We start from the raw sequence: 22,665 nt of genomic DNA, 5'->3' as shown, positions 1-22,665 counted from the left end.
ATAACATTAAACAAAATCTTGTGCATTTCTTAATTTTGATTTATTAGCAATGTAAAGTATTCCGAAATCCGAGAAAGGACTATTATTTACACGCAAATAAAAATAAATGAAGCTCATTTTGCAAAACGATTGATCCTATTCGGGTCTTATTGATCAGTCTTTGGCTAATTGGTTTAAATTCACTAGTCAAAAGCAGACGGCAGACACGGACGTAAACGTGCCGCGTTAAGACGAAGCGAGTGGAGGCACGTGACATGCTTGCGTGACGCTTTGCGTCCTCTTGCATGGTTGCGTGATTACGTCATCGCGTCGTCACAGAAGTGCCAACATGGCGTTTACGTTGTACTCGCTGATTCAAACGGCAATTTTGTTTACAAATGCGGTCGCTGTGCTACACGAAGAAAGATTTCTTAGTAAAAGTAAGTGTTCATTCATGTTCTGTCTTGACGGAGAAACCACTGATTAGAAAGCCCGTTGACACTAGGCTGTCCTAGCGAAATGTTCCGGTAGGTAGCCTGGCTGTAGTAGCTAGACTAGTGTTTCTTTATCTGACTACCAGACTGAACCTGTGCAGATTAACACGGAAACTGTTACTACTGCATCGCTAATTACACATTCAATTAATCATTAATCATTCACCATTAATCATTACAATTAAGTAATGGATGAAATAATGTCCGCGAAGTGTAATTGTTAACCGGGGACTTCAAACCACATAACACTGTGAATATATCGGTAAGATACAAACCGGTACAGTACCAACGTAACGGTGTTTTACCATGATGTGGTAAAAATACTTAATTAACAAATAAAATGGTTAGACATTTGTGGTTAGACAAATGGTTAGTTTTAAGATCCCTGGGCTACTCTAACTGCAGCGTGTCATTGAAGAGTGCTGGGTGTATCTTTAATTCCAGTTGGATGGGGAGCAGACCAGGGCATTGGTGGCTTTGGAGATGAACCAGGAGTTAAAGCACAACTTCTAAACCTCATCCGCTCGGTCAGGACAGTCATGAGGGGTGAGTGGATTTCACTGAATTGTTCTTTTCCTCTTGGAGTCATTAGATGTAGTCTGTGACCTGCTTTAACCCCAGTCAATCTGTTCATGTCCGCAGTGCCTCTGATCATAGTAAATACAGTGTGCATCTTGTTACTGCTGCTGTTTGGATGAAGAAGGACGAACATTCAAGACGGAACGTGAAATGGCAAAAAAGGAAGTGGACTGTGATTTTTGTACATGCTTTTCTATGTCTGTTGTTTCCCAAACGTACCTGGGATTCATCAGGTGATCCTTTCCTACTCTTGTCTACTACAACATTTTATATCTCCATCAGAACATCCAGTCTTTTGTTTGTATAATGTTGCTCAATAGAAATATGGCTTTTAGCAGAGCTCTACTCACTTGTCGTTTACAGAATTAACTTTTCCAATATAGTCCAATATAAAAGTTCTCGTTAACTTGCTTTGCCCCTGGCGTCATGCACTTCTGAACACACGTGGGCATGTCTGTTCATCACAACTCTTGAAGGCAAAGCAGTGCCATTATGTCTAGGTTTGATTGTTTTAGTTCTTGTTTATGCTTACTGAGATGTCAATATTCTGTGCTAAACGTGCACTCCTGACATTAGAGAGTGGAAACAAATGTTTACTGGAACAAGGTTTTTGTGTTCTTTAACTAAATGGAGAAGACGGTTGCTATTGTCAGTGGTAGTGGTAGTAGACAACATTAGCTCGTCAGTATTACTGAAAAAACAAGCTTCAATTCCAAAACATCTAAAGTGTCCAAAATACTGTTTTGCTGTTTGAGTGCAATCATCCTATACCTCTTTAAGCAAGTTGGTATGTTTCTCACATTTTAATAAATCAAATTAATCTATCTCTGCATTTGTGATGTACCTTCACTAATAAGCAGCTAACGCCTTGAATCTGCATTCGATTTATTGCTATTAACCTATTACAAAAACGTAGGTACTGAAGGAGTGTGTACTGTGGATTACTAATGAAGACCATTATTAACACTTAGTGGAGCCACCTATCGGTTTTTAATACACACACATATATGCTAGAAAATTATGCACTTGAATGAACTTCAGTAGCGATTTAAGAGGAACGTCTTAAATCTCAGTCTAAGTCTGCTCCTGTATTCGTTTGGTCCTGTATTGATCAGGTGCCCATGTTCATGTACTATACATTCCCTTCATTGTTCATTTATTTCTTGTAAAGAGACGATAAGGTCACATTTGAAAAGTTCATTGTTGGCCAGTTAAAAAGTTACCAACCTTTAGAAACGTTTTATTGAATGTAAATAACTTCCATCTATAATGGTAACATTTTCACTTTGATGAGCAACTTTTAAATAAATGATTAGACGATGTTTGAAGTCGATTTGTGCACATATAGCTGCTGGTAAAATAGGCCACACGTCTTTGCTTATAGCAAATGAGTTCTCTGCTCCATAGATAACCCTCTTAAATGATTAAACGCTCATTATATCTGAGCTATTACATGTACCCTGAAGTAACAATGTGATTGATTTAGTGTGTCTTATAGAGACTGACTGACTGCAGGTTATTCGTGAAATTGTTTTGATTGCATTAAGACAAAAACGTCTATTTCACATTCACACCCATTAAATCTTACTTCGAAACAGTGTTGCCAGGTCCTACAAAAATATCCAGCCCAAAGTCAGTATAAAATCCGCCCCTCAGAAGCCAAAACTAGCCCAAAGGCCAAAGTTGTTGAGCGGGGGGGGGGGGGGGGGGGTGGCGAGTGTAAGTTGTTGAGCGGAGGGGGGGGGGGGTGGCGAGTGTAAGTTGTTGAGTGGAAGGGGGATGTAAATTGTCGACTGGGGAAGCAGAGACAAATTAAGTATTATATCGCCATCGATTCTTAGTGTTGACTTGTAACTCCCGCAGTGGCCCAACTCAAAAGTAGCCCAAAAAACCGCACCCCGCGACCCCAGAATTTTTACCCGCGGAAGGAGTTTCAAACAAGCCCAATTTGGCGTGAAAACCGCGAACCTGGCAACACTGCTTCGAAATGATCGATCAAACAGGCATATACTAGGGCACCAAAATGTTAACCCGAGCGAAGGACCCAACCCGGAAGCGGGTGTTAAAACAGAAGCGAAGGTTCTTCAGGCTTGTTTCGCTTTACTTTTTAATTTCGTATTTGATATATTTCCAACCTGATTCAAAGGAAATCCATTTGCTCTTAGGGATTAGAACTGTTTTTCTTTTATTGCCCACTTAAAAGGTTTATTGTACCCTATGTTTCCCGACTTTAGCCGCAGACGGCACTGAATTGAGTCTATGTGCATAAATACAGCCTAAAGATATTAATGAACGGTATATTGTAGTTCCCTCATTTATACGCCTCTTATCTGACTGTTATATTACATTTGTGTGATTCTGGGCTTCCTTATTGTTGTATATCTAAATCACTATTGATTTGTTGTGCAAATGTCTGGCACTATTTTACAAAAAAATAATTTTAGCGAAACTTCCAAATCCTGAAATGTTTGGATAGATACAGATAAGGTATCAAACACGTTGGCCTGGCGAGCATGATTAATACGGAGTTTGCTTTCAATAAAAGAGTAATCGTTTATTCAACTTTACGGATTTCATTGCACTAAGTTAATATTTATAAATAGGCCTACATGTGAATCAACGAGGCTTATATGTTCTTCAGTTGAGCTGTTTAAAAATCCTTAATAACTGTTTACTATTTAATAACCGTTACTATTTTTACTCGCCCTTAATAAATGTTTGTAATAATTACACATTTTACTGCTGTGTATTTAAATTTCTTTATTTATAAATTACATTAGTGCGTACTCCAACAGGTCAAAAGAAAGTAGTGTCTGAAGTTTGGTGTGTAGTGGGCTCTCCAAACGGGGCTGGGGCTCGCCGAGGTGACCCGAGTGTCTTCTGGTTTGATAGGTCATGGCATCCCGTCGGGCACTGAAGACAGTGTTGATTGACTTAAGTGGGACCCTTCACATTGAAGACACTGCCGTACCTGGGGCACAGGAAGCACTTGCAAGGTCAGTTATTATACAGTGGGTTGAACTACGAAGTGGCAGAGACCATCAAACCAAAATCACCTGCATACAGTAACAATTTCTATTCATTTGCTAGGTTACGGCATGCTCCAGTGGCTGTGAAATTTGTAACTAACACGACAAAGGAGTGTAAGAGAACCCTGCTGGAGCGACTGCGCCGGCTCCAGTTTGACATTGAAGAGCATGAGATATTTACCTCACTCACTGCAGCTCGTAATCTGCTGGAGCAGAAGTTGGTGCGCCCCCTGCTGTTGGTAGAGGACAGTGCATTAGAGGACTTCACAGGTGAGCTGGGAGTCATATCCAGTACAGTATAGTTTTTTTCTGTGAGATCCTGGTCTCACAAAGGGCTTGATAAAGGCATAAGACTGTACTTATCTTTAGTTTTTAGTGGCAGTGCCACACACTAGCATGCGTTCTAAATGAAGATTTTTTTTGCTCTTGTAACAGGAATCGAAACCCACGATCCAAACGCTGTTGTGATAGGCTTAGCCCCAGACCACTTTAATTATCAAACGCTTAATAAAGCCTTCAGGTGAGTTCTCAGGTTAAGTGGCATTTTAGTGCAGAAACATTATGTATGTCATTTACATGTTTTCATCCACTTATTAGCAAATTGTCTCCCAAAAAATACGCCACTGCCCACTAGGTCTGCTTGTTATGTGAATGCGCTTTCCTGTGAGCTTTGTACTGTTTGCTAACTTAACAGAGACAGTGAATATTTCCACATTAAGTTAAAATGCAAGAGTAAAACCACATTTAAACACTTTTGAACACTGAGGATGCATCACAAGCAAGGACTTCGAGCATTTAGCAATGGTAGCATGTGATTCACTGTTCATCCATGTTTCTCTCGGGTTCGCGTCAGGCTCCTTCTGGAAGGCGCTCCCCTCATCGCGATTCACAAAGCCCGTTACTACAAGCGCAAGGACGGTCTCGCACTGGGGCCCGGTCCATTTGTGAGCGGACTAGAGTATGCCACCGACACAAAGGCCATCGTGGTGGGCAAACCCGAGCAAACCTTCTTCCTAGAGGCTCTGCGCAACCTGAACTGCAGCCCTGGAGAGGCGGTGATGATCGGAGATGTAATGATGATTCTGCCTCTTTAGCATTGGACACTTGTTATATGGTTTGATTGATTGGTGAAGAAGAAATATTGTGTTAACAATAGACTTTTAATTAATGTTTGAAATGCTGATAAGTTGAATAATAACTGAAATAATGTGGCGTTTGCCCTTACAGGACGCTAGGGATGATGTTGGAGGAGCCCAGAACACAGGAATGCTTGGAATATTAGTAAAAACTGGTAAAATGTTGTAACCTTACTTCAGACTCATTATTCTGTTTGATAATTCCAGTTGGAAATCCACTTCATTCCTCTGTAGTTTTGTAAGTAATTAATGTATGGCTGTTCATGTTCTTAGGTAAATATAGAGCTGGTGATGAAGGCAGAATACATCCTCCTCCTCACATGACATGTGACAGCTTCCCACAGGCTGTAGACTATATCCTTCAACATTTGCTTAAAGAAAATGATCTCCACTGATGCTGCTTGAAAATGTGATGAAATCGTGGAGCATTGTGTGACAGTAGCTGTGTTTTTGGTTGGAGGAACAGTGTCAGTGTTGTTTACTTTTGGGATATGGTACAATACTGCATCTAATCCATAGGAAACTGAATGTATTTCAGTAATTCCATGTCAGGCATGTTTTGATACAGTAGGGTTCTACTGAATCACCTAATTAAACTCACATATCTTGTAAGTCGTAGTCAACTATACTGCTTGCTATAATGGAACTAGAAGTAAATCCTGTTAAGAGCAGGATAGTAGCAGCAGTTGGGGGTTTGACTCCCAGGGAACACACATACAGCCATACTGAGAAACATCCACGCCACTCTGGATCAGAGCATCTGCCAAGTGCTGTGAGTATAAACCGTGTTTGCCCAACCTGAAGAGAGATCCATCTCCCCTTGCTTTAGCAGTAAATCCTCACTCCAGACCATAGGAACTGTACGTGTTTGTACTGTCACTATAAACAAACATATAGTCTTGTTTTTGAAACGCCTGCCTAAATAAAAGTATACAACAAGATAAAATAAAAATGTCCATTTTATTTTTGTGGGGGTTTTCCTCAAAATGTAGGCCAACTCTGTGTTTTATGTTGTTGTTATCCTGTGATCAAATTGCAGACGTGGGTAGATGTGATGAATCACATAAAAAACATTGGAAATGTATTTATTTATAAGGTCCCCAGTGCCACTGTCATTGTGACAACCATCTTGGTTGCCTCCTCAGACAGATTCATACTCTCTCTCCCAGGCAGAGAATCTGTCGGACAGGTTCCTGGCTGATGGTTTGGTGTGAGCGATTACTTCCAGGAAATCTGCTGTGGTCACCATTTCCAGCTCAATGTGCGGCACATCCCAGTGACCTGTGGGGAGGAGTGAGGGCATTAGAGTGAGGGCATTAGAGCACACGCTGACGGAAGAAGCAGAAGAAACGTGGCACTTGGAGGTCAGAGGTCACGTCTTACCCTCGCTCTCATTTTCCAGGGCGTCAAAAATCTTCCGGACGGGCCTCATTGCGGCTTCTTTACACACGAGTCTGATATCTGATCCGGAATAACCTTCCATCTCCTTAAAGGCAAACACTATCATCAGCACCTATTATTCATCATTCTCCTTTTGCCATAATGTTGCATGACCCACCTGTGCCAACACGTCATACGCTAGCTGGGTTCGAAGCTCCACGCCTCCCGTGCTGCTGACCGGAGGAAGCCAGTGGTTGATCATGGCCTCCCTGGCGGGGCCAGATGGCAGACCCACCAGTATCCTCTTCTCCAGTCTCCGCAGCATGGCATGGTCCAGCTCCCTGAGATCGAGCGAGAGCAGAAAGAGACGTCTGGAGACTCACGCTGTGGACCTCGCTGCTACCGCAGTGCAGCGCGCCACAGGTAACTTCAAACCACAGTGCGTTTGTGCCTCCTCACCAGGGCAGGTTTGAGGCAGCCAGCACGAACACCAGGTCGCTGGAGCGCGCCAGTCCATCCATCTGCACCAGCAGCTCCGTCTTCATCCGCCTGCTGCCCTCGTGATCACCTCTTGGTAGGAGTGACAGGGCATAATTCACACCAGAGGACGGGAGTGCAACATACACATTTACGTTACTGCATACTTCCCCTATATAGTGTACACTCACCGGCCACTTTATTAGGTGCACCTGTCCAACTGCTCATTAACGCAAATGTCAAATCAGCCAATCACATGGCAGCAACTCAATGCATTTAGGTATGTAGACATGGCCAAGACGATCATGCTGCAGTTCAAACCGAGCATCAGAATGGGGTAGAAAGGTGATTTAAGTGACCTTGAACGTGACATGGTTGTTGGTGCCAGATGGGCTGGTCTGAGTATTTCAGAAACTGCTGATCTACTGGGATTTTCACACACAACCATCTCTAGGGTTTACAGAGAATGGTCTGAAAAAGAGAACATAACCAGTGAGTGGCAGTTCAGTGGGCACAAATGCCTTGTTGATATTAGAGGTCAGAGGAAAATGGCCAGACTGGTTTGAGCTGATTGAACGGCAACGGTAACTCAAATAACCAGTCGTTACAACCGTGGCATACAGAAGAGCATCTCTGAACGCACAACACATTGAACCTTGAGGTGGATGAACTACAGCAGCAGAAGACCACAACGGGTGCCACTCCTGTCAACTAAGAACAGGAAACTGAGGCTACAATTTGCACAGGCTCACCAAGATTGGACAGTAGAAGATTGGAAAAACGTTGCCTGGTCTGATGAGTGTTAATTTTTGCATTTGGATGGGTATGGCGTCAGAATTTGGCGTCAACAACATGAAAGCATGGATCCATCCTGCCTTGTATCAATGGTTCAGGCTGGTGGTGGTGGTGCCAATGGTACTTTGGGCCCATTAGTACCAATTGAGCATCGTATCAACGCCACAGCCTAGCTGATCATGTCCACCCCTTTATGACCACGGTGTACCCATCTTCTGATGGCTACTTCCAGCAGGGATAACTCGCCATGTCATAAAGCGCGAATCATCTCAGACTGGTTTCTTGAACACGACAATGAGACACTGTCCTCGAATGGCCTCCACAGTCACCAGAACTCGATCCAATAGATCACCTTTGGGATGTGGTGGAACGAGAGATTCGCATCATGGATGTGCAGCTGACAAATCTTCAGTAACTACATGATGCTATCATGTCAATATGGACCAGACTCTCTGATGAATGTTTCCAGTACCTTGTTGAATCCATGCCATGAAGGACTAAGGCAATTCTGAAGGCATAAAGGGGGTCCAACCCAGTACTAGCAAGGCATACCTAATAAAGTGGCCGGTGAGTGTATATGCTATACATTTATTACTTGGAATGTCGGGTGATGTATTTTTGGGTGAGGGTTCATACCCTTGTCCAGCACCTCTCTGACCCATCACTGACTCCAGTTCATCCAGAAAGATTGTGGATGGTGCATGGTACCTCGCCAGGTCAAACAGAACCTGCAGAAGAACCACAAAAGCAGACTGGATCTCAATGATGGAGCTCCCCCTCCGACATGGACCTCGTGGAGCAGTAGAGTGTAGGTGTGTCGAGTTGTGGAGTGAATGCCTTTTTGAACGGGCTAGAAGTGCAAATTTAATTCCACTGTGTAATAAATATGAAAGCCCCCTGTCCTGAAGAAGGTTCTGCACTCATGATGTTGGACTGCAGGAGCTGGAGAAGATGCTGACCCGAACCAGCTTCTCTGAGTCTCCTCTCCATTTGCTGACGATGCTGGAGGGCCGAAATGTTGAAGAACGTGGTGTTGCAACTCTGTGGCCACGGCTTTGGCCAGCATCGTTTTGCCGTACCTAAGGTTTACAAGACCACAGCACAAAAATAACAGCTGGGACACGTCATGTCAATAACAGGTTGTTACAACGGCTGACTGGGTGGTGCGTTGAGGACAGCGTGAACCTGGAAAAGAGCCTGTGTGTAGGAGGGTTACATTTAGCCAGTCCTTGCTGGAAACTGCTTGTTATAACCTCCAACTAGCGTGCATGTTGGGCCTGTAACTCTCCATCATGAGACAGGTTCATTAACAAGCAGCACGGGAAGTGCGGTCCTGCCATATTTCATTAAGTCCATTTACGAATTATTGCTTATGAACACTTACCTGGAGGTCCGTAGAGAAGTAGTCCCTTCCACGGGGAGAGAATACCGGAGAACAGTTGGGGGGTACTGGACAGCAAGAGAGACATACGGCTTGTAATTAACCTTACGCATTGATTTCACTTATACCATTTTAACTTAACAGTGTGGTGGCCTCTTAAAACTGATCTTTATTGAAGGTGCATACTGGCAGGCAGTCGTAGCTGAAGCCCAGGGGAGTCTCTGTGTATCGACAAACTACATTTCCCAGCTGCTTTAAGATACTGGAATGGCTACGATGGTAGTGCTGATAATCCACATAACAGTGACTTTATATCACTATTACGCATTTCAGGCCTGGTAATGTGCAATATCACAGTCCCTTTGCAAATAAACCACTCTGCCCTGCATACAGGAGAGGAAACCGTATCGCGTCAGCGCCCTGTGCGTCAGGACTGCCACAAAAAAATTCGTCACCAGCACAGGAAGCAGGAATGACAGAGTTGGAGCGTGTCGAGACTGGGTGGTATTCAAGTATGGATTTAGTGTCATCTGAAGCTATGGCCGCCTGCACCACACTCCCCTGTAGCCTTTAGTGAGGTATTCAGAATCGAAGGACAGTGGCAATTTGAGAAATACCACCCTGTTTAGCAGACTGGCACCTTAATGGGGTAGACGACAGCCTCTTTGACTAATCGCTTGCCGCCTCCAGGCCGATAATGTCATTCCAGCGCACGTTGGGGTTGTGTAAATAGATATCCTTTAGGGGAAGACAGGGTGGGGATGAAACAGCAATTCATTAATATCCACTGAGCGGTGGGGGCTCACATGTCCACACACTCACATACTTTGTTGAAAGAGATTATCGAACCTAGATTGTGAAAGACTAGATACATTTTTATTACAGAATGCAAATCAATAGAACTGTACTGACTCACTGAATGTTTGATAAAACACCCTGTGCTGAATTAGAGCTGCCTTTCGTTTCTAAGTGTGAAACAACCGAATGGTATGATGTGTGTAGACTGCGCCTACCCTGCTAATGACCGACGCTAGCTCTCTCATCTCACTGCTGGCGCCGTAGATGGTACTGATGGGTTTGAGCAGCCGGTCCTGTCCCAAGGTGAGAGAGAAACCCTGCGTTTTCCAGCCAGCCGTGAACAGAACACTCAGCCGCAATGCTACCACCGTGGGTAGGACCAGCAGTAACATGCACATGGATCTTGGCTCGTCGAGCCACTTATGCACTAATATTGAACCGAACTATGTTCTTAATGTGTTGGTCAGAAGGCAGTGAGGTTTACTGAGGGATCCGGATTGCAGGATGAGGCATTTGCAGTCGTCTCATTAAAGGTTCCTTTAACCGCATCCTGGATCAGACCCCTGTAGTCAACCAGGACTCTAACAGAGGAGAAATTACTTTGACCTTCATTTTCACATCTGTATTGTACATGTGTATTCTTTGAAATAAGTCCTAATTCAGGAGTAGCTGTTGTTGCCCATAACAATCTGTTGTCATGGATTTTCACCTTTTTCACATGGTTCCCTTCACTTCCCCCGTTCCTGACTATGGTGGACACGTTTAGGCGAAGTTCGGCGCTCTCCGCCGAGAGGAGACTCCGTTCTCCTGAAGAAGGGGAACAGCCGTGGTGTTGGTGTGCTCCGACCGTGACAAGACTCGCCGTCTGACAACTTTGTGCGTCCGCCCTCTAAACGGCCCGGACGGAGAAGACACTCACACAGCCTGATTTAGCGGGTTCCTTGGCTGCTGTTTTATTCTCAAACCTTTTGATCCCAGTCTTGGAGAGGGGTCGCGGGACAGTTATTTTGGGCAGTGTTTGAGTTGTGCATGGTGTCCTTTAAGACATAAACATAAACTGCTTTTGAGGAAGAGAATTTGTTGTTTTTTTTTTGTGTGTGTGGGTGAGCATTAAGAATTCTTGGTAAATACAGGGTGTCTCAAAACTAAGGAAACACCCCATATCAAATGAATACATGTTGTGAAGATTCAGAAATGTTGTTTGTCTTAAAGACAGATTTATTATTGCTTGTGCTGGCATTTTATCTGGGTGTTTTCTTATTTTTGAGACATGCTGTTCATCATCAATACTCACCTCTTTTTACCACAGCTTCTAACAAGTCTGTTCTCCCCTGTGTGGTATAAGAAGCAACAGATTGAAGACCAAAGACAAAACTAGCATGTCCTCTTGGGCATTTTAAAATTTTAAATCACTTTGTTATAATCACACCCACCTTGCTCAGGCAGTTTCTTTGTTAGTTTGGGGTATTTATGAAACTTTATGAAATAGAAGCTTTCATACTCCAGGAGAACTGTGTCCAAGTCAACATTGTCGCACACTTCAAACCGCCGCAGTCCAAAACTGGTCTCCTGTTCCAGTGCAGCTGCGGCATCTAAATACCTATACGGGTGTGGAAATGTGAGAGGAGAATGTTGGATGTTCTCAGTCCAAATACTGAACAAGGATAATGCAGGTTCATTATGAAAGATCCTTAGAATCTCACCCCTCATCCAGTAAGTGATGATAAATCAACACAAGCAAATTTCTTTTTCTTGTCTCTGTTCTCAGTTCATCCTAAAAGGAACATAAAGTCACTGATGTTTTACTGTTTCAACTCACCTAAAAACATGATAGTTCACTAATGACTATCTTTTTTAAAAGTCAGTATTTCACAGGACTAAAATGACAATAACTGTTCATTACATTCTGTCAATATGTCAAAATATATATGCTCAGTTCCACACACATGAACAGGGGCATGACACAAAGAACAGAGAAGCAAAGAAGAATAAAAAACTAAAACATTACATAAACAATAGTGTAAACTAGTGTTAAGTGTAAACTAGAAATAACAACTATTGTATTTATCACACCAACTTTTCCAAAATGTAGCAGATTGGTATGCAAGTCATTTGCCAATTTTTCTAGGGGTGATGAATGAACTGCTTGTGTGAGCAACATCTTAAAATTTAGCAAATAAAAAAGCGCCTGTCTTAACCTTATTTTTGAAACACAAAGTGGGGATATGCAATAGGTAACCATGGTGAAAAGGTGTTTTTTAAGGAGGAAATTCATCAAACTGTATTAGAAGATAAGACGCCCTAGCCGTGAATAAATGCCTATGAACAAATCCACCAGAAGATGGCGCCAGATCTTCGGAATAAAGAATAAGCAACTCGAGCCACGTGAAGGGTTGCCTAGGAAACATAGGACTCCAAGCAGTGTAATACATTTGTCAGGCACAAACGTTACCAAAATGTACAGTGCAAAATTAAATAACATCCCACATAAAATACGGATAATGAATAAACTCTAATGACCTTCTGTAGTTTTTTTTTCACTGAAATACATTATATATTTAGGTAGATAACTCCCTTTAGAGCTAGCTAATTGGCTAGCCAACAGTAGCCGACTAGCCAGCTGAGAGGAATGCGCGAGACACTACAGTGGTATAAACGGTTAAAATGTAGCGGCCAAGCTAACCGTCTAGTTTACTCACAGCTTCCCTTGCTTGGGTCGCAGTTCTCATAGCTTGATAAGACAGCTCCATGCTGATGTTAGCCAGCAATGTAGGGCATCCACGCAGCCAACCACCCACATACAAACACTGGCCCCGAACTAGCCGTCTAGCTAGCGCTACTGGGAGATCTCATTCTAGAGATCCATTGGTCACATCCGAGACGACACCGACAGAATCAGATTATTAAAAAATCTGATAAATCAGACATAAAAAGAAACGCACAGAACCGTAGACCTCTTGGCTAACTTTACAGTTAATGTATGCACCAGTTATGTATTCAGTTACTGGAATTACATTTCTTAACTATCAGGTATTTTTTCACAAGAAATGAACGAGTAACGCTGAACAGTACAAGCTTTTTTACATTATTTTTATTCTGAAGAACAATTAGTATTTGTTCAACAGTAAGTATTTCCCAGGGAACTTGAAGGAACAATTGATATAAAACTTGTAATATTCAACAGCTGAAGGCGCTGACACAAGGGCCTAACACATGAAACCGTTATACATTAAACAGTCCATTTGTCAGCAGGTTTTTAGAGTCCAGTGGCATTGTATCATCAGGTTGACAGCTTTGTAAAAGTGCAGTTCACAAGCGGCAGTTTTCAGTTTTCAACTGTCCATCTAAAAGACACCACCACAGCCATGTCAGTGTGTTGCAAGACAGCATGCCGCACTTGGGAAATACAAGATGTCACTAGAGAATACCAGGGTCGTCAGAAGAATCCAGCTTCAGTCAGGAAGGTGTTGGCCTCCAGTAGCATCCCCTTGATGTACACACGCACAGTGTAGTACAGTGTAATGAAATCCTGTGTGCTGAAGACCGTGTCGGCCAGAGCAAAGCCCAGCGTGGATGGAATGAATCCTCTGCCATAACTCTACCATCCAGGTCCCTGCACTCCACTGCACTGAGGTAGCTTCTCCCACAGCGTGCACAATTGTGTCACCTTTCAAAATCACATGTCCAAACGCGCACACACAGAAACACACACAAACATGTTGTTCTTGAAAGCTTTGCATCCTATAAGGCTGATGATCACACTATTGTGGTAGCCAAGGGATGCAGTATGCCATTTGCTCATTGACCTATGAAAAAGTATATCATTAAAGTCATACCTGGGTAGTAAGTCTCACTTTTAGTTGTTCCTTCCTTCCATTGCCTAAAGGTTCCAGAAATGACTGTGTCTGATATTCTGCCCAATACCGCCCTGAAGAAGACATCAAAAAGCAAGTACATCTCTTTCAAAATGGAGATTATTCTTAAAGCTAGGAACACTGTTTCAATACTACATATGCATTAATGACATAAAAGGTACGAGTTTTGCCAGACAATGTATTCGTATGAAACAGCATCCCAAGCCACTTGCATGCAGACATGATACTACACAGAGGCGAAGGTAAAGCCAAGTCCAGTGTGAGTTTCTTGATCTATAGTACTATATACAAGTCAAGTGGCTTTTTATTGTCATTACATCTGAGTACAGGTACACAGTGTGATTAAATTTCGTTCCTCCGCAACCATGGTGCAACACAAATCGACAGTACAACAGACAACATAAATTGCGGCAGGGTAGCAGTACATGACTTTGATCAGGGCAGTAAGTATATATGTGCTCTACACAGAAAACAAGTCCCATGGTAAACTTGACAAAGCTGAATGTTTTAGCTTCAGTTTTAATTGTATAACTTATTAGTACTCTACATTGATTCTAAATGCAAATAAACACTTACAGCTCAAATAAATGGCCCAATTAATTTCTTAGATGGCTTTCTGCACAAAAATGCAACTTTAAGTCACCTGAGTGTCCACTTGTGTCGACCGCTGTCCCAAAGAGCAGCACGTACTCTGTGAGAGAGGAATGGAGCAGGCACATGGCACCCATCCACCCACCCGCATTCACAAACACCCACTGCAGGTCCTCGTCGGGCAGAATGTGTCCCGGGTACCGCTTCCTCAGCTCCACCACTACTTTAGAGAAGGCTTGTTCATGATCCTGACCTACACACACACACACACACACACACACACACACACACACACACACACACACACACACACACACCACACCTGTTCTGTGTGGAGGTCCAACTTAAATAGGCTTATTAGAAAGTCACTGACAATAACATACTGTGTAAATCTTAGTTTATATGTAAAAAGGGAGAGAAAAATACAATTATTTTCAAAACGGATAACAAAGCAACTTTAAACTGAACTTTGAACTGCCCTACAAACATTAACACTAAGAAAGTAACGTGCCCGTCTGACTGGCTCCCAGATGTGTGTACTGAATATGGTCCATACTGGATATTCTCCATTTCAGACAGAACAGATCTTGCTAGACAGGCTTGCTAAGCTATCCAGACTAACCTACCTAACCTTTTAATTTTAACAGCACACACCGTTTTAATTTAAATTGATAAAATTCATCAAAAACCCCCAAACATAGCTCCCTCCTGAACTCACCCGCGTACTGTTTGGCCACTCTGGCCACCTCCTCTTTCGTGAAGACATGTCGCTTATTAGCCATCCAGTAGCGCAAATACTGGGCCACCAAGACCAGCACGCCAACCGCCACCACCAGTTTTAACAATTTTGTGGTTACTGACATGGTGATCGGGAGCACGACGGCGTTTTAAGCGTTTAAAAACACCCGACACACTCTCGTTCCGCCGGACATAACGGTTGATGAACGTTAGCTAGCTAGCTAACCGCCTGACGTGACGTCAACCCTGTCGTGCGTTTTGACCAATCATCAGTCAGCCTAAGTTGCTTTCGACCAATGAAATATCGCAAATATGTCTACTAAGGAGGAGTGCGCAATTACGCACATCAACGCCGCACATAAAGACGCAAATAATTAAGTGTATCATAAAAAATCATCTTACCTTTTGGAACAGGTAAAACGTCAAAAACACGGATAGACTCCCACTTTCGTACTTTTTAGTTTCCGCTTTCTCTTATTTCACCTTATGATACTTATGTTGAATCGAGAAGTAACGTTTAATTCGTTTGTTTTGCGCTATTCTAACGCAAACGGGTGTTCACTAAAGCCTACAGGAAAAACAAGAAACTTCCCAAAGACTGGAGGACTCCACCTGCACAGATAAGACATGACATGTGTCTAGACGACCCGTGTCTGCTGCGCTCTCTAAGCACATCTAAAAGAGTTTAAAAGTCTTTGGGCGTCATCTTCTTCACCTCCATTAAACGTGCACTGCTCGCTTTAATCTACTTTTGGAGGAGTCCTTAGTGCACCATGGACACTGGCATCAGACTCCAGTTTGACCCCAGGGGTGAGTGACAACCTGAGAGCTTCATGACCCCTGACTCATGATGCACGACCTTCTGTCGGGAGGATTTTGTTGACACGGGGTCATTTCTTTTACTCTCCCGTTGGCGATATATTTTCTATTCAAGAGGTTCGCAGCTTGCGCAAGAATATCCGGATTTTGTCCTTTTGTGTCACGCTGCTAACTCGTGATTTGTCCCGTGATCAAACTTCTGCGTTTGGACCCTCCGTTACTGTCGTAGTTGTGACCTTCTCACACATGGGTATCATTTGAATTTCCAAAGAAAGTCAGCTACATTTGACGAGTGTCATATATAAAATTGTGGAGAGTTTTAGACCTTGACCTGTTGATGCACTTGTGTGATTAGAGCACCAGCACCTGAGGTACAACCCCCTGCGTGACTCCTGGGTTCTGGTCTCAGCCCATCGGATGAAGCGTCCATGGAAAGGACAGGTGGAAAAACCGGCCGAAGACAACATCCCGCGGCATGACCCACACAACCCGCTCTGTCCTGGAAGCGCCCGGGCCAATGGGGAGGTGAACGCTCCTTATGACCCTTCGCCTCTGTCACTCCTTATTACCCCTCACCTCTCTCGTTTACCCGTTTACCCCTCACCTCTCTCTCCTTATTACCCTTCACCCCTCTCGTTTACCCCTCACCTCTCTCTCCTTATTACCCCTTCACCCCTCACCTCTCTCTCTCCTTATTACCCCTCACCTCTCTCGTTTACCCCTTCACCCCTCACCTCTCTCTCTCCTTATTACCCCTCACCTCTCTCGTTTACCCCTTCACCCCTCACCTCTCTCTCTCTTTATTACTCCTCACCTCTCTCTCCTTATTATCCCTCACCTCTCTCTCCTTATTACCCCTCACCTCTCTCTCTCCTTATTACCCCTCACCTCTCTCGTTTACCCGTTTACCCCTCACCTCTCTCTCCTTATTACCCCTCACCTCTCTCTCCTTATTACCCTTCACCCCTCTCGTTTACCCGTTTACCCCTCACCTCTCTCTCCTTATTATCCCTCACCTCTCTTGTTTACCCCTTCACCCCTCACCTCTCTCTCTCCTTATTACCCCTCACCTCTCTCGTTTACCCCTTCACTCCTCACCTCTCTCTCTCCTTATTACCCCTCACCTCTCTCGTTTACCCCTTCACTCCTCACCTCTCTCTCTCCTTATTACCCCTCGCCTCTCTCTCCCCTTATTACCCCTCACCTCTCTCTCCTTATTACCCCTCACCTCTCTCTCCTTATTACCCCTCACCTCTCTCTCTCCTTATTACCCCTCACCTCTCTCTCTCCTTATTACCCCTCGCCTCTCTCTCTCCTTATTACCCCTCGCCTCTCTCTCTCCTTATTACCCCTCGCCTCTCTCTCCTTATTACCCCTCGCCTCTCTCTCTCCTTATTACCCCTCGCCTCTCTCTCTCCTTATTACCCCTCGCCTCTCTCTCTCCTTATTACCCCTCGCCTCTCTCTCTCTCTCCTTATTACCCCTCACCTCTCTCTCTCTCCTTATTACCCCTCACCTCTCTCTCTCTCCTTATTACCCCTCACCTCTCTCTCTCTCCTTATTACCCCTCGCCTCGCTCTCTCTCCTTATTGCCCCTCACCTCTCTCCTTATTGCCCCTCACCTCTCTCCTTATTACCCCTCACCTCTCTCCTTATTACCCCTCACCTCTCTCCTTATTACCCCTCACCTCTCTCCTTATTACCCCTCACCTCTCTCTCTCTCCTTATTACCCCTCACCTCTCTCTCTCTCTCTTTATTACTCCTCACCTCTCTCTCCTTATTATCCCTCACCTCTCTCTCCTTATTACCCCTCGCCTCTCTCTCTCCTTATTACCCCTCGCCTCTCTCTCTCTCTCCTTATTACCCCTCGCCTCTCTCTCTCTCCTTATTACCCCTCGCCTCTCTCTCTCTCTCCTTATTACCCCTCGCCTCTCTCTCTCTCTCCTTATTACCCCTCGCCTCTCTCTCTCTCTCCTTATTACCCCTCGCCTCGCTCTCTCTCCTTATTGCCCCTCACCTCTCTCTCTCCTTATTGCCCCTCACCTCGCTCTCTCTCCTTATTGCCCCTCACCTCTCTCCTTATTACCCCTCACCTCTCTATTACCCCTCACCTCGCTCTCTCTCCTTATTGCCCCTCACCTCGCTCTCTCTCCTTATTGCCCCTCACCTCGCTCTCTCTCCTTATTGCCCCTCACCTCGCTCTCTCTCCTTATTGCCCCTCACCTCTCTCTCGTTATATCCCAGAATGGGCGTGAGCCCTGACGTCACGTTGTGCCCTGCTGAATCAGGGGGCTGCAAACATTTATTGCAACTAGTGTGTGTGTGTGTGTGTTTTGTGTAAATATTGGAACATTTTGTGCAAACTTTCAACACCCTGTGCTGAAGAATTGGCCACATTAGCTTCTTTAATGTTGTATTATACATTGATTTGAGCCAAGTTATTATCTCTAGAAGACTGACGCAGGGTTGTTGCTTCGATTGAGGTGCATTTTATTCTAAACTTTATTGACCATTTCTCTCTATTGTCCTCTGAATCCATGATGATGCTGAGTAGCTTTAAAATTGTGTTTCTTGAGCAGCTTTCAGCATGTCCCTGATCGCCACACAATGTACTCATGAGTATTGGGTCTGCTGTTTCTGTGCTTTCCTTTTGTGAAGTCTCAGGTAATACCTCTGTGACTAAGCAAAAGAAACGATCATTTGTGCGGCTTTGAATAATTACTGCAGTTTTTTTTATGAGCTCCTAAGTGTGACAAATCTCCTTCATAGACTCTCTTCCCCAGCACAGTTATTTAATAACTAATCAATGGAGTTGACTTTTTATTATATTCATACTTTTATTATTTTATTTAGTACCCTACAATCACATTTTAAATTTCATTCATTATTACCTGAAATAAGTTGGCCTAACATTTCTTGTGATGATCTACTCAAATCCAAAAGTTAGCACTGGAAGTGACTGACAGGTGAAGGGAATTTCAACTGCAGTCTTCACATTGTTTGTTCCCCTGTTGTTTCAGGTGAATCCAGAGTATGACAGCACTTTCCTCTTTGATAATGACTTCCCTGCACTGCAACCAGACGCTCCAGACCCTGGTAAGATCAGCAGGTCTCAAACAGGGTCTGTTCACCTTGCTACCCACCCAGGAAAAGCTTCCTGGACATTCAAGACAAAGTTCGTCGTCATGAGGGTCACAGGCCTGAGGGTCACATCTGAGAAATCTCTGAGCATTCATAATTGACAGATATCTTGGTTAAGAGGTGAACACTGTATTTATGTTGGTCAGGCTAACAGGCTGAGAAGGACATCTGGTACTTCTTTGCTCCCAATTTGGTCTATGAAAAGACTGTTTTCCAAAGATCATGTGTTCCTTGTGTGTTGTAGGGTCTGATCATCACCCTCTGTTCCAGACCAAAGCGGCAAGAGGGATTTGGTGAGAAAATGTTTCCTTTCTGTAGAACACCCAAAGGTCTATTATTTTCCCTATTATTTGCACCAAATGTGCAACATTTTGCCCTGTTCACACCACACACACGTGTTCTGCTGTGCCTCCTGCACCCTGAGCTCACTGTCCATTACACTTTCACAATAGGGTTTGTCTGTGTGCATTGTGACTGAACGATGAACAAACACAATCATGGATCTACAGGACACACTCTTGAGCTGTTCAGGAAGCGGTGTGTTGTTCATTCGAACATATCGGGAGCAGCAGAAACAAAAACGATACACTAGATTGGATGTATTTTTGGAGGGTGCACACAATAAAGGCCACTGTTGTAACTGTGGAAAAATAAGAGACTAGTTCTCCTCCTTTCCTGTCAGATTAATTGTAAATGAAGGCTATTTTGCTTGGAGTAAATGGAAGCCCCACACATTTTCTCAGCACTGTACATTTGAGTCCCGGCTACGCAGTCAGAGGAAATGCTTGCCCTTAGCTTATTAGTGTCCAGTGTTGGAACACTAATGCTTTGTGTCCTCTCCAGAGAGAGTGCTGTTCGAGGAGAAAGGGCAATGCCCAATGATTTTGTATTCAAACTTGTGGCAAATTGATGTTAAATCAATAGGTGGCGGGGATGCTGGGTCATTGTTTCTACCAGGCCTGGTGTAGTTCCTTAATGAGGTGGAACATGCCTCGTTTGGGCTGTTCAGGCTGCCAAAGGTCCCTGTAGATCAGTTCACTTTTAGCGCTGCTGGTTGTGCATTATCATGAGACCTGGGTATGCTGCTCATTTGGCTAACTAAAACCAGGGTGTGTTGCCAGACTGAAATGATTAACACTGAATGGGCAGCAAAAACTTGACTTGTTTTTTTAATGTCAGGAGTGATAACGAGCAAAACATTTCAGTGAAGTGCTAGCTGACACAGGTACACTAGGAACACTAGGTGGTGCTGTCATCAAATGAGTGTGTAACTGATGAAATTCCAGTGTGTTGAGCTGTTGGCTCTATTCATTGTGGTGATTTGTGATCAATTATGACCCTATGACTCTTTACTAACATAAAACAGTCAAAGTTAAACTTTCTGTATGATTTAAAGTAATATGGTCAGCCAGCAGTGTTGTCATATCTTCTGTATCTTCCATTGCTTCCCCCTTCTCTACACTGGTTTGAAAGTGAAAACTCCATTAAAGCACCCAGACTCCAGCGACCCCGTCTGAAGCAGTCATGCGTATGTGCGTGGGTGTGTTTGTGTGTGTATGAGTGTAGGAAGCCAATTAGTGGTCCTGCCTCAGCAAAGGCTAGTGTAGGAAGGTCTCCTGTGACCTTCCCTGGAGTCTTCCTCCCTCACACGAGTCTTCCTCCCTCACACGAGTCTTCCTCTCTCACACGGGCAGCTTATGTTGTTCTGCTCGAGCCTCGTTACCGAACGCTTCGTGCGCAGTGGACTGCTAAGCCTGCCAGCCCCAGATGAGGACTGAAAGGGGAGATCGGACACATTGTGGGGGGTGTCGGCCCGCTTTGGCTGCTGTGTGCCCTTTGAAGCTGGGCATGTGGTCCGTCTGGCTGAGGGGCTGCTGGGAAGTCCGTGGTCCGTGTCGTATTCGGACCCCCTCTGCCGCGAGCACTAGGGGGTGTGATGGATCGGGGCACTAGCGGGTGTGATGAATGGGGGCACTAGTGGGCGTGATGAATCGGGGCACTAGCGGGCGTGAGGAATCGGGGCACTAGGGGGCGTGAGGAATCGGGACACTAGCGGGCGTGAGGAATCGGGACACTAGCGGGCGTGAGGAATCGGGGCACTAGTGGGTGTGATGAATCGGGGCACTAGCGGGCGTGAGGAATCGGGGCACTAGCGGGCGTGAGGAATCGGGGCACTAGCGGGCGTGATGAATCGGGGCACTAGCGGGTGTGATGAATCGGGGCACTAGCGGGCGTGAGGAATCGGGGCACTAGCGGGCGTGAGGAATCGGGGCACTAGCGGGCGTGAGGAATCGGGACACTAGCGGGCGTGAGGAATCGGGACACTAGCGGGCGTGAGGAATCGGGACACTAGCGGGCGTGAGGAATCGGGGCACTAGCGGGCGTGAGGAATCGGGGCACTAGCGGGCGTGAGGAATCGGGGCACTAGGGGGCGTGAGGAATCGGGGCACTAGGGGGCGTGAGGAATCGGGACACTAGCGGGCGTGAGGAATCGGGACACTAGCGGGCGTGAGGAATCGGGACACTAGCGGGCGTGAGGAATCGGGGCACTAGCGGGCGTGAGGAATCGGGGCACTAGCGGGCGTGAGGAATCGGGGCACTAGCGGGCGTGAGGAATCGGGGCACTAGCGGGCGTGAGGAATCGGGGCACTAGCGGGCGCGATGAATCGAGGCACTAGCGGGCGCGATGAGAGGTTGCCCTTTATTATTATTATTATTCAGAGGTCATAGGAAACGGGTTACTTTGAACTAAGGGAAAACAAAATGATTCTTTAGTTTTTTGGAAGAAGGGTCAAATTGGATCTTGAGTTTTGATGTTACATTTAAAGGCATGTGATTTGTCTAATGCTTGTTTTCTCTCAGTAAGGTCATGTGCTTTCACCCCTGGTCCGACATCACCCTTCCCTTAATGCAACTGGGGGAGATCCGCAAGGTGATCGACAAGTGGGCGGAGTTGATAGAGGAGCTAGGCTCCACCTACCCATGGGTGCAGGTAAGACATTCTGAAGAGGGCTGAAGTAGAATCAGTTTTCTGCCGATCTGGGTCACAGCAGCTGGTCTACGAGCGGCTTTTTCACATGCTGGCCTGCGCTCCACTAGCTCCTTGTGCAAAACAAACAGAAATGTCGCACACGTTACATCAGCTCTGCTTTAACCCAGTGACGTCTCAACACACTGGGAGTTGCCGTGATGCATTTGCATCACAAGACGTTCCCTCATAGCCGGACGGGGAATATTCCCCGTCTCCCTCTTGTGTAACGTTCCATGTTTTAAAGCATCCAGTCTGTGCCGGGACACCGTTAGCTTTGGCTCCCATGCCAGCGTTCCACGTCTTGGCTAATTGGATCAGTTGGGAGATCGCTTCCTCGGTGAGGGCGTCTCGGGCTTAATCAATGCGAAACAGCGCTGTGTGTTCCTCCGGCCACCCTCGGCACATCGGAGCGTCCAAAGCC

At 45.0% G+C, this 22,665-nt stretch overlaps 5 protein-coding genes across 6 annotated transcripts in view; 3 read left to right on the top strand and 2 right to left on the bottom strand.

Moving 5' to 3' along the window:
- Positions 1–234: 234 nt before the first annotated feature.
- Positions 235–1,876, top strand: ier3ip1 (immediate early response 3 interacting protein 1). The gene is made up of 3 exons (XM_077019607.1): positions 235–419; positions 918–1,019; positions 1,116–1,876. Exons 1-3 carry the CDS (start codon positions 329–331, stop codon positions 1,169–1,171), a joined length of 249 nt encoding a protein of 82 aa, XP_076875722.1. The 5' UTR covers positions 235–328; the 3' UTR covers positions 1,172–1,876.
- A 1,206-nt stretch (positions 1,877–3,082) lies between these two features.
- hdhd2 (haloacid dehalogenase-like hydrolase domain containing 2) lies at positions 3,083–6,184 on the top strand. Of its 2 annotated transcripts, none has more exons than XM_077019603.1 (7): positions 3,083–3,131; positions 3,945–4,048; positions 4,143–4,351; positions 4,517–4,601; positions 4,935–5,151; positions 5,309–5,372; positions 5,491–6,184. In XM_077019603.1, the coding sequence occupies exons 2-7, from the start codon at positions 3,948–3,950 to the stop codon at positions 5,610–5,612; spliced, it is 798 nt and encodes a 265-aa protein (XP_076875718.1). In that variant the 5' UTR covers positions 3,083–3,131; positions 3,945–3,947; the 3' UTR covers positions 5,613–6,184. The 2 variants fall into 2 exon arrangements, with proteins under 2 accessions (XP_076875718.1, XP_076875717.1); XM_077019602.1 differs by having other exon boundaries at positions 3,084–3,347; positions 5,491–6,183.
- A 9-nt stretch (positions 6,185–6,193) lies between these two features.
- katnal2 (katanin p60 subunit A-like 2) lies at positions 6,194–13,017 on the bottom strand. Its single transcript, XM_077019608.1, is given in 18 exon segments — positions 6,194–6,498; positions 6,601–6,703; positions 6,776–6,938; positions 7,057–7,167; positions 8,506–8,597; positions 8,829–8,876; positions 8,878–8,907; positions 8,909–8,948; positions 9,250–9,318; positions 9,889–9,931; positions 9,934–9,988; positions 10,264–10,341; positions 10,533–10,852; positions 10,964–11,085; positions 11,343–11,379; positions 11,482–11,648; positions 11,752–11,822; positions 12,748–13,017. Coding segments are annotated over 18 exon segments (1,740 nt in total). The 5' UTR covers positions 12,799–13,017; the 3' UTR covers positions 6,194–6,358.
- Positions 13,018–13,121: 104 nt separating this feature from the next.
- On the bottom strand, positions 13,122–15,499 carry sigmar1 (sigma non-opioid intracellular receptor 1). Its single transcript, XM_077019604.1, is given in 6 exon segments — positions 13,122–13,643; positions 13,645–13,715; positions 13,885–13,959; positions 13,962–13,976; positions 14,567–14,767; positions 15,233–15,499. Coding segments are annotated over 6 exon segments (666 nt in total). The 5' UTR covers positions 15,378–15,499; the 3' UTR covers positions 13,122–13,484.
- Positions 15,500–15,592: 93 nt separating this feature from the next.
- The window catches only part of galt (galactose-1-phosphate uridylyltransferase), a 54,311-nt gene continuing 47,238 nt past the window's right edge, over positions 15,593–22,665 (top strand). Inside the window, 6 exon segments of the mRNA XM_077019601.1 lie at positions 15,593–15,666; positions 15,820–16,062; positions 16,427–16,596; positions 19,093–19,168; positions 19,458–19,506; positions 22,076–22,205. Of these exon segments, the coding sequence (XP_076875716.1) occupies positions 16,026–16,062; positions 16,427–16,596; positions 19,093–19,168; positions 19,458–19,506; positions 22,076–22,205 (462 nt within the window). The 5' untranslated portion in view covers positions 15,593–15,666; positions 15,820–16,025.

This window comes from Brachyhypopomus gauderio, chromosome 10 (genome assembly GCF_052324685.1).
Source record: "Brachyhypopomus gauderio isolate BG-103 chromosome 10, BGAUD_0.2, whole genome shotgun sequence".
Classification (NCBI taxonomy): Eukaryota; Metazoa; Chordata; class Actinopteri; order Gymnotiformes; family Hypopomidae; genus Brachyhypopomus; species Brachyhypopomus gauderio.
This window is presented reverse-complemented; position numbering and strand designations above follow the sequence as displayed.

What these genes read in the sequence shown, in the direction of transcription:
- ier3ip1 (XM_077019607.1), top strand. Translation starts at nt 329, where the DNA reads ATGGCGTTTACGTTGTACTCGCTGATTCAAACGGCAATTTTGTTTACA. An exon ending in AGAAAGATTTCTTAGTAAAA is followed by an intron (nt 420 to 917) that starts GTAAGTGTTCAT and finishes CTTTAATTCCAG; the next exon opens with TTGGATGGGGAGCAGACCAG. An exon ending in GGTCAGGACAGTCATGAGGG is followed by an intron (nt 1,020 to 1,115) that starts GTGAGTGGATTT and finishes TCATGTCCGCAG; the next exon opens with TGCCTCTGATCATAGTAAAT.
- hdhd2 (XM_077019603.1), top strand. Translation starts at nt 3,948, where the DNA reads ATGGCATCCCGTCGGGCACTGAAGACAGTGTTGATTGACTTAAGTGGG. An exon ending in GCACAGGAAGCACTTGCAAG is followed by an intron (nt 4,049 to 4,142) that starts GTCAGTTATTAT and finishes TTCATTTGCTAG; the next exon opens with GTTACGGCATGCTCCAGTGG. An exon ending in ACGCTTAATAAAGCCTTCAG is followed by an intron (nt 4,602 to 4,934) that starts GTGAGTTCTCAG and finishes GGTTCGCGTCAG; the next exon opens with GCTCCTTCTGGAAGGCGCTC.